General features: G+C 46.4%; 1 protein-coding gene across 7 annotated transcripts in view; it reads left to right on the top strand.

Moving 5' to 3' along the window:
* Positions 1-10185, top strand: part of DTNB (dystrobrevin beta) — a 240452-nt gene that overhangs the window by 226111 nt on the left and 4156 nt on the right. For 4 of the 7 annotated variants that reach the window (XM_003787445.3, XM_023511873.1, XM_023511871.1 and 1 more), the window contains 3 exons: positions 4097-4256; positions 5072-5161; positions 8501-8554. In XM_003787445.3, coding sequence (XP_003787493.1) covers positions 4097-4256; positions 5072-5161; positions 8501-8554 — 304 coding nt within the window. The remainder of the gene's footprint in view (positions 1-4096; positions 4257-5071; positions 5162-8500; positions 8555-10185) is intronic. The other 3 variants (XM_012803771.1, XM_023511869.1, XM_023511870.1) reach the window with 2 other exon arrangements.

Genomic DNA, 10185 nt, shown 5'->3' with positions numbered 1-10185 from the left:
CATCACACCTCACAGCAAGCTCAAACTCTTGGGCTTAAGCGATTCTCTTGCCTCAGCCTCCCAAGTAGCTGAGACTACAGGCACCCGCCACAATGCCCAGCTATTTTTTTATTGCCGTTGTCATTGTTGTTTAGCAGGCCCAGGCTGGGCTCGAATCCACTAGCCTCAGTGTATGTGGCTGGTGCCCTACTCACTGAGCTATGGGCGCCCAGCCAATGGTGTCTTTTTAATAATGGTTTTATTGGCATATAGTTCACATGTGGTACAATTCTTTTTTTTTGGTTTTTTGCAGTTTTTGGCCAGGGCTGGGCTTGAACCTGCCACCCCCGGTATATGGGGCTGGCACCCTGCTCCTTGAGCCACAGGGGCCGCCCTGTTATGTTTTGTTTTTTGAGTCTCAAGCTGTCACCATAGGTAGAATGCAATAGTGTCATCATAGCTCACAGCAACCTCTAAGTTTTGGGCTCTAGTGATCCTCTTGCCTCAGTTTTTTCTATTTTTAGTAGAAATAGGGTCTCGCTTTTTGCTTAGGCTGGTTTTGAACTTGTGAGCTCAACCAATCCACCCGCCTCAGACTCCCAGAGTGTTAGGATTACAGGTGTGAGCCACCACAGCTGGCCAACAATTCATTATTGTAAAGTAGAAAATTCAAGGGGCTGGGCATAGTGGCACACGCCTGTAATCCTAGCACTCTGGGAGGCCCAGGAGGGAGGATTGCTTGAACTCGGGAGTTAGAGACCAGCCTGAGCAAAAGAAGACCCTGTTTCTAAAAAATAACTAGTTGGGCATTGTTAGGGTGACCAGATTAGTGGGACACCATGGCAGGGGGCAGGCCATGGCGCAGGGCAGGGCCTGACAACAAGGCAAACTTTGATAAGTAGTTCTCGATAATCACTTCTCAGAAATTATTTATTACAGTTTAACATTATAAAATTAACAAAAATAATATAAAACTCATATTCTGGCAAAATAGCCATATGGCAGCCGAAAACTGTATATTCCCTTCTTGTTCTCCCGTCCATTCGTGCATTCTTTCCAAAAATCGGGACTTTTTTAAAACGCCGCGGGACACGGGACAAATTGTTGAAAAGCAGGACTGTCTCGCCAAAATCAGGAGGTCTGGTCACCCTAGGCATTGTGGCAGGTACCTGTAGTCCCAGCTACTCAGACGGCTGAGGCAAGAGGTTCCAGCTTGAGGTTGAGGTTGTGGGCACGGTGGCTCAAGTCTGTAATCCCAGGACTTGAGAGGCCAAAGCAGGTGGATTGCCTGAGCTCACAGGTTTAAAGACCAGCCTGAGCCAGAGCAAGACCTCATCTCTAAAAATAGCCAGGCATTGTGGCAGGCACTTACAGTCCCAGCTACTTGAGAGGCTGAGGCAAGAAAATTGCTTAAGGCCAGGAGTTTGAGGTTGCTGTGAGCTATGATACCACAGCACTCTACCAAGGGTAACAAAGTGAGACTCTGTCTCAAACGAAAGAGTTTGAGGCTGCTGTGAGCTATGATGCCATGACACTCAACCCCAGGACAAGTGAGTGTGATTCTGTCTCAAAAAATAAAAAATAAATACATACATGAAATTCAGCTATTATATCCACAAAGTTGTACAACCATTACCATAATCAATTCCTGAACACTTCATCACCCCCCAAAAGAAACCCTGTACCCATTAGCAGTCTCTCATCCTTCCCCAGACCCTGATCCCAGCCCCATATAACCACCAGTCTACTTTCTGTCTCTCTGGATGTGCCCATTCTAGACATTTCGTGTGAATGGAATCATAAAATATGTGGTCTTTTGTGATTGGCTTCTTTTAGTTAGCAGATGTTTTCAGGGTTCATCTGTGTTGTAGCAGGTATCAATACTTCTTATTATCGAATAATATTCCATTGTATGAATATACCATATTTTATTTAAATCATTCATCAGTTGATGGACATTTGAGTTGTTTCCATTTTTTGACTGTTTTGAATAATGTTGATATGAACGTTTGGATACTGGTTTTTGTGTGGATATATGTTTTTAGTTCTCATGGGTATACCAAGGAGTAGAATTGCTGGGTATTAGGATACTCAATGTTTAACCTTTTGAGGAACTTTCAGATTGTTTTTACATTGCTACTAGCAGTATATGAGGGTTCCAGCTTCTCCATTTCCTTGCCAGTACTTGTTATCATCTTTTTTATTAAAGCCATCCTAATGAGTATGAAGTAGTATCTCACTGTGCTTTTGATTTTCACTTCCTTAACATGTAATACTCTTGAGCATCTAGTCATGTGCTTATTGGAGATATATACATATACTTTTTTCTTGACCTGAAGATAAAGGAAATATTGAAAGGGAGACATTTTGATTACATGTACAACATCAAAGGTAATACAACAACAGCTTTTTTTTTTTTTTTTTTGAGACAGAGTCTCAAGCTGCTGCCCTGGGTAGTGTGCTATGGCATCATAGCTCACAGCAACCTCAAATTCTTGGGCTCAAGCAATTCTCTTGCCTTAGTTTTTCTATTTTTTAGTAGAGATGAGGGTCTTGCTTTTGTTCAGGCTGGTCTTAAACTTGTGAGCTCAAGCTATCTACCCACCTCAGCCTCCCAGCATTTTGAGTTAGTTTTCATAACATGGCATAAGGGTCTAAGTCAGTGGTTCTCAACCTTCCTAATGCCGTGATGTATCTCCATTATTACAAAGGGGTCACGACCCACAGGTTTAGAACCGCTGGTCTAAGTTATATTTGTATCATAGATCAATCTCAGAAAGTATGCTAAGTGATAAAAGCAAATTGCAAAATGATATGCAAGATAATACCATTCATGCAGAATTTAAAAGTGTGAAATACGTATTATAGTTAGATATGTACACTTAGGTAAAAAGTTTCCGACCAAAATCTTTGATAATAATGGTTGCCTCTCAATAGAGGAAGGGACTGGGTCAGGAAAGACTTGGTGATCAAAGAGATCTTCAGATTTATCTGTAACATTATTAGATTGAAGTAAAATTAACACAGTATTTATAATTATTAATTTGGAATGCGTTAATCCATTTTCTGTACTTCTAACATTTCTCAAAATACATACACACAAATGAATCAAAGTAAACACCACAGAACGCAATGATTTCTGTTCAGTTCAGCGCCCACACGGCTGAAGCACTGTGGTAAGCCTCGTGCACCCAGCCCATTTGCCCACTAGGGGCAGATTCTGTTTGTTTGTGGGGTTTCTGTCTAGAGCCCCAGAATGATAACTGTCTTCATTTGAACTCATTCTCACACGTCACCTTGTATTTTCCGAGTTTTGCTTCCTCAGAAAACCCCTGTCTACCTGCCACACTCTGAAGAGCAGCAAATCCAAATCTCAGCAAGCTGCCCTGAACTAGTTTTCCTCTTGTATTTATTTTATCCCATTATTCCAAGATTTCTCTACAACTCTACTAGGGCCTTCATGAGAAAAGTGTCCATTCATGCCTCATCCTCACGACGTGGCCAGTGGAAAGCCTTGCTGTGTGTGCAGCGTGCCCGGCCTCAGGCCGCACTGCTAGGAAGCAGCTGGTGCTCTCTGGGTGGTAGAGTGGGAAGGGTTATTCTCGCCTCTCCTACTGGTGGGCTATGCTACCTGACACAGTGGTGCTCTTAGCTTTTCATCCTTGTTTGTCTTCCATAAAACAGATATAAAATTATACGCCCTTTGTACCTATGGGCTATTGGGAGATCAAATGAGATTGTGTACATGAACATGTTTGCAAACAGAAATGAATGATGTTTGTGTGTTATTCCTCCCCTATGTGAGCCAACCCCTTCTGGATCCCCCACCAGTCACTCTGCTCGGTCCGCCTGCCAGTCCTCCTGAGTGAGCCTCTTCTTTCCCGCCCTTCTCAGTCTGTTTTGTGGTGCTCTGTCCCCTGCCCCGCCCCTTTCTTTTCCCCCATTCTTCCTCTCTCCAGTCCTAGAGGCAGCCTGACCCCTTCCTTTCAAGTGTGATCACGTACCACTGAACTGAGGCCTGCTGGCAGCTCAGACTGACTGAGAAAAAGGACTTTCTCCTGTCCTCAAAGAGGTCAGATACCTGAGATAACATATTGTATGTCTTTGAATCTCCCAGGCTCAGGCCACAGGGTCCCCGCGAACATCTCCCACTCACGGAGGCGGTCGCCCGATGCCCATGCCAGTGCGCTCTGCGTCGGCCGGCTCCACGCCCACCCACTGTCCCCAGGACACGCTGAGCGGAGTTGGGGGAGACGTGCAGGAGGCCTTTGCACAAGGTGAGTTTCTGGAGCAGAGTACAGTGGGACCCAGAGGAGCTTGGACACATGTACGAGGGTCCTGCTGAGATTTTTCCAGTTTCTTTTCTTTTGTGCTCTTAGCTTTAAATGGTCTGATTTTCACAGTAAGTATAAATAAGTCAAGTGCTAGCCCCTTCTCATAGATGGGCAGGTCTTCAAGGGGAGGTCTGTAGGCTTTGTGTCAGTGCCAAGAACAGGCCTCCTGGGGTTCGCTGCTCCTTTTTCTGGGTTGTGGGAAGTACCTTGCCCTTTGGGCCTTGCCTCTTCCAGAGGAACTGAATGGAACAATTCCCAAAGTCATGTATTCAGTCTGGAACATCTTTAGAGCAAGCATAAACAGAAAGGGTAGTACTCTAAATAGGCAGGACCTTGCTGAAGGCACAGTGAACCTGGAATTGCCACAGCCACGAGAAGCTACTGACCAACAGTGCTAAGTGGCTGGGCAGGGGTTGAGAAAGAAGTCTTGTTGGGGTTGGGGACTGGGAGGTGAGAGCTGTGCTGGGTAGGAAAGCCCCACCTGAGGCTGAGGAACACCTCAGGGGAACATCTGTTCTGGAACCCAATTCTTTCCGTTGTTTGTGAAGCATGGAATTGATGGGTCCTGCTCTTCAGGCATGAGGCAGAGGGAGAGACTGCCATAGACTTGGTACCCTATGCTCTGGATATGCCTGGGGGCAGGTGGAACTGCCCCACCCACTTAGGTCCACAGGTCTGGCAGAGCTGAGGCATTTTCTGGACCATGTGTCCCCAGTGCCCACCCACCCGGCATCGCCATCTGCTCTGACTCCCCTCAGGTACGAGGAGGAACCTCCGCAATGACCTGCTGGTGGCTGCGGACTCCATCACCAACACCATGTCATCCCTGGTGAAGGAGCTCCATTCAGGTGAAACCCAGAGCTCCCGCCCGGCCCCCTTCTGCACCCCCCTCCCCCCGCACCAACAGTCTCTCCTCCTGGCACACCCCTCATCTCCCCACTCAGCTGTTGCCTTCCAGGAGCACACTGGACCTCTCCACCCACAGCCCTCCCCACAGGGACTGCACAGAGTCGATGACACGGTCAGGCTTATCTTAAGAACGCTCTCGTGGAGCACACGCAACCTGAACTTCACGAAACCCAGCCCTCTAAGTGCAGTCAGGGCCCTACACAGCCTTTCTTTCCACCTGTGCTTTGTCCACAGCTGCTCTCTCCCCAGGCCTGACTGCCCGGCTCCTTCTGAAGCTTTCCCAGAGGTCTGGAACCGAATCAGCCACAAAAGCGTCAGGACTTTCTCTATTCTTTCCTATCTGATTTGGTTTTGAAACCCTACTCCCTCTTTTGTCTGTGACCAGGCTCAGATTTCACTCCAAGTCCGTGACCCGAGTCTGTCGCCTCCGCCACGCCTCGCCTCGGGTTTGGTCTCACCTGTGACTTCTTTCTCAGCCTCTCCATCACTCAGCCACTTCAGAGACTTCTCAGAGACCTTTACCTCATGGCATGTCACCTTACATAAAACCAAGGAGAGAGAGAGAAAGTAAAAAGGCCATTCACGTATCATCACATCTCTAAGTATCCCCGTGACTCCATCAGTTACGTAGCTGCCAGATATTTACTAATTATTTTACAGTGGGAGGATTTTTGTGTCACGTATTAAACACATGGCTTCCCTTCCTAAGCACTGTAGTAGTGCTTTTAAATACCCTGACATAGCTTAACAGGGTTATTAAATAAAAATATAAACTAGCTAATCCATGGAACACTAAAACACATACTTACTCAAACATTCTTAGGAAAGATGAGAGTTGGATTTTTTTTTTTTTTTGAGACATTCATAGGAGAAAGCATGTGCCTTTAGGGTTGTCATGGGACCACTCAAGGTCTGGCCCACAGCTTTGCTCTCAAGTCTGCCTGTTTTCATATAGAAGAGAATGAGTATGTGGCCTGAGTTGATCTTTCCAGTTAAGATGCTGATTCTCTTGCTCAGGGAGATTTATTGGGCCATTTCTCCATTCTGGTAGTTTCTCAGCCCCCATTTCCTATAGCTCTCCACAGATGACAGAAATCTCACATTAAGAGGATATCTTAGGGGATTTCAAACCATGGAAATTAACCACACTTGTGCCTTAGGGCCACTTGTTAGGGTTTATGCACAGTAAGTGGCTCCCAAACTCATCACACCAGGCTGAGAGGACACTGGACTTCATTAAACATAAGCACATAGAGACCAAACAACTTCACAGATTAAAAGTTTAGGTGGCATGCATAGCTCAGTGGGTAGGGCACCAGCCACATACACTGGAGCTAACGGGTTCAAATGCAGCCCGGGGCCAGCTAAAAGTTTATAGGGATACTCAGCAACCTCTCCTAATAGGAAAGGATGGTTTGAACAAAACTGTGGAGTATAATTTGGAAGGTACCTTAGAGATCACACTGACCTGTCACCTTACTTTAGAAATGTAGTGAGTATCAGAAAAGTGACCTGCCTAAAGTTGGGCATCATGAGGGGCAAGGCTGGCCCTAGAACAGCCTAGGTCTTCAGAACAGAAAGCCAGTGCTTTTATCCCACCTAGGACAAGATGGCAAACCCAGAGTCCCACAAGTGCCCCTTCCCCCATGCTCTACTTACCCATGCACTGAATCCACACATGGCACGGTGTCCCTATGAGATATGGAAGTAAACCCTTTTACTTGTGAGCGTGGCCATCTCTCGATGGGCGGAAGACGCAAACCCCCTTCACATCTGAGTGTGGCCATCTCTCAATGGATGGAACAGTCTTGCCCAACACCTTTGCTTTTTACTATGTCCTTGATAGTAATTTTACAGGTTTTTGTTATGATGACAGTAGATACTCAGATTATTTTTAGATACATTATGGTATACATATACTATATATATCCATAGCTTGTCCTTCTCATCTTTTTTTTTTTCTTGAGACAGAGTCTTACTATGTCACCCTCGGTAGAGTACTGTGGCATCACGGCTCACAGCAATATCAAATTCTTGGGCTTAAGCAATTCTTTTGCTTCAGTGTCCCAAGTAGCTGGGACTACAGGCACCCAGCACAACACCTGGCTAATTTTTTTGTTGCAGTTGTCATTGTTGTTTAGCTGGCCTGGGCTGGGTTCAAACCCCCCAGCTTCAGTGTATATGGCCAGCACTGTAACCACTGTGCTACAGGTGCCAGGCTGTCCTTCTTGTCCTTTAAAAAATATTTTCACAGATAACAGAATCCTAGAATTAGAAAGGGTCTTAGAAGTCATCTAATCCAACTTGCCACCTAATATAAAAGCCCTTTATTTGAATATTTCCAGTGAGTCCATCTGTGACCAGCTCTAAACACTGGAAAGTTCTTCCTTACTGGGAAACCAAAATCTGCTTTTTTGTAACTGATTTATCCTTGACCCCTCCTCCACCCCCCAAAAGCCGCCCAGAATAAGCCCAATGCCCCCCTGCAGGTTGGCCTTTGGAGCGTGTGGTGGCAGATGACATGGCTCTTTGATGCATATTGTCTTCCTTGGGCTCCCATGCCCAATTCTGTCAGCCATTCTGAATGTGGCATGCTTTACACTTCACCACCCTGCTTGACCACAAGGATGTGGTCCAGTTTTCCAAGACCCCACAAATCAAAGTGAGCACCCCGGACTGAGCACATGCTGTCTATCACAGGGGAATCTCGATCCTACAGAGCCTGGGGCATCCGTGGCCCCTTGCATGGGCCCCTGAGAAAGCACCTTCATGAACATTAGCTTTGCCTAAACAGCCACTTTGTAGTCATTTTTAAGTTTGTCATCAGCTATAACTCCTGGTGGGGGTTGTTTTTGGGTTTTTTGTTTTTTTTTTTACAGAAACTAATATTACTCTAGGTATTCCCCCACTGTGTACTTTTACAGCTGCTTTCTTGAAACTGAAAACAAGATATTAGATATATCCCTGGTAGATGTCAGCACCTCAGGGAACAGAAGCATAGAGGAGAGGCAGGTACGCCATGCCCCAACCCTGGCCCCCAGAGAAGCCAGCAGCAGGATAGGTGACATCAGACTGTGCTGCTGCTTGTGGGCTCAGAGCTTAGGGGCCCCTATCCAACATTGCTGGGGTGTGGACCACACAGGTGCAGGTTGGATGAGTTTGAGCACCCTTGGAGGCCTGCAGCTGTAGCTGGGGTTTGATCCTAGCCTCAGAAGTTACCTTCTTTCTATGCTTGTGACACTGAAGGGTCACTGGCCTCCTTGGACTTGTTTTCACAGCAGAGGAAGGTGCAGAGGAAGAAGAAGAGAAGATGCAGAATGGGAAAGAGAGAGGTAAAGGCAGCTCCGCAGGACCCCTAGATTGAATGGGGAGCAGAGCTATTACCCCATGAATGAACCCCCCTTGTCTCTGACTCCTTCCTGCCACCACCTTTCCCAAAGCTTTCAGGCCCCTGCAGTTCCTTACACCTACTTCTCCCATCTGAAGGTCAAGCTTCTTCCTGATACTGTGATAGATGGTTGGAATCCAGGAAGTAGATACAAGTAAAATACAAAACGTGACCCCTTGCCTCAAGGAGTCTATAACCTAATTAGGAAAGCGAGACTAAGACATGCAAGATAAACAAGAGTAAAAATGAAGTGACAGAAAAAGTTAATCATAAAGCTTTGCATGTGTAAGTACAGTAAGGGTTTCTGGAAAGGAGGAGGTTATTGTGAGCTAGAATAGCCAAATGGTTTTGTGGCTTCATGGAAGAATAAAAGAAGAAAGCTGTCAGCAAAGGACAATAATGCCTTCCTGGCTTCATTTTATATAAAACCTTTTAATGCTTGTCACCTGGGAAGAGCACTGAATGATCATGTGTGATCCCCTATGATCCTTAACAACACTGTGAACCAGAGCAGAATATTCCCATTTTACTGAATATTCTGAAGGAAATAGGCTCAGAGAGATTTTGTCCATGTAGCCATGACATGGCAGAAGTCAGGCTTGAACTGGGTCTTTCTGACTCTAGACTCGTGCCCTAATCTGCATCCTTCTATGTCATACTGAACAGAAAACAAAATTCTCTTTGGATACTTGAGAGTTAGTTGTTTTTCCATGACTTATTAAGGTGACTAGAGCTGGATTCCTTCATTCTGTAAGCTCCCTAAGGTGGCGATTTCAGTCTGTTTTGTTCATGTGGTATTCCCAGTGCCTACAACACTGGGAGCTGTCAGTAACTGAACAAATCAAAGGCAGTAACTAGGGTGATGTGGTTGGGAGCTCCTTACTGGGGAGAGGAATGGAGTGGTCACCCTAAGGAGGCAAAGGTAGAAAGGGGAGGGGGGCGCACCAGCCCCCTCACGGATGCCTGTTGAATGTTGAGCACACAACACGCCCTGGTTCAATTTCACAGCCCTCTGAGGGAAGATTTCTAGACTTGGCCAAGAGGAGTGAAATAACCTGCCAGGTTACAAATGGCAGAGCCTGCCTTTGGCACAGGTATCTCCAACTCCAACACCCACGCTTGGGGCTGAGCAGAACTAGTAGACTAAGTGGAGTGGAAATGCCTTAAGGAAGGGGAGAAGCTGACTGAGTAGGAGATGCAGGTAAGGACGCATTGCTGGCCCAAACGGGCCAGTGTGGATAACAGAGGGAGGTCGCTGGCTCCTCAGAGGGCAACGAATTTACCAGAAAGGGGCACTGAGATTGCTGAGGAAGATACTGGGAGAAGAGGGAAATCATCCTGCAGGTGCTGACCACACCTAGTGAATAAGAGCCAGGCCTGGGGGGCGGGGACAGTGCCTGTGATGAACTGAGGAGAATGACCTATCTGGCATTGACATCAAAAGGTAAAGTTAGAGAGCCCCAGTGTTTCACACATCCAGAAACGCTACATAGAATATGCAGAGATGACCGATGTCCCCATGCAGACAGCAAGGGAGGCAGAAGGGCACAAGGTAAAGAGCAAATACACAGGTAA

Source organism: Otolemur garnettii, unplaced genomic scaffold (genome assembly GCF_000181295.1).
Source record: "Otolemur garnettii isolate 467f Iridium unplaced genomic scaffold, OtoGar3 scaffold00022, whole genome shotgun sequence".
Taxonomy (NCBI): Eukaryota; Metazoa; Chordata; class Mammalia; order Primates; family Galagidae; genus Otolemur; species Otolemur garnettii.
This window is presented reverse-complemented; position numbering and strand designations above follow the sequence as displayed.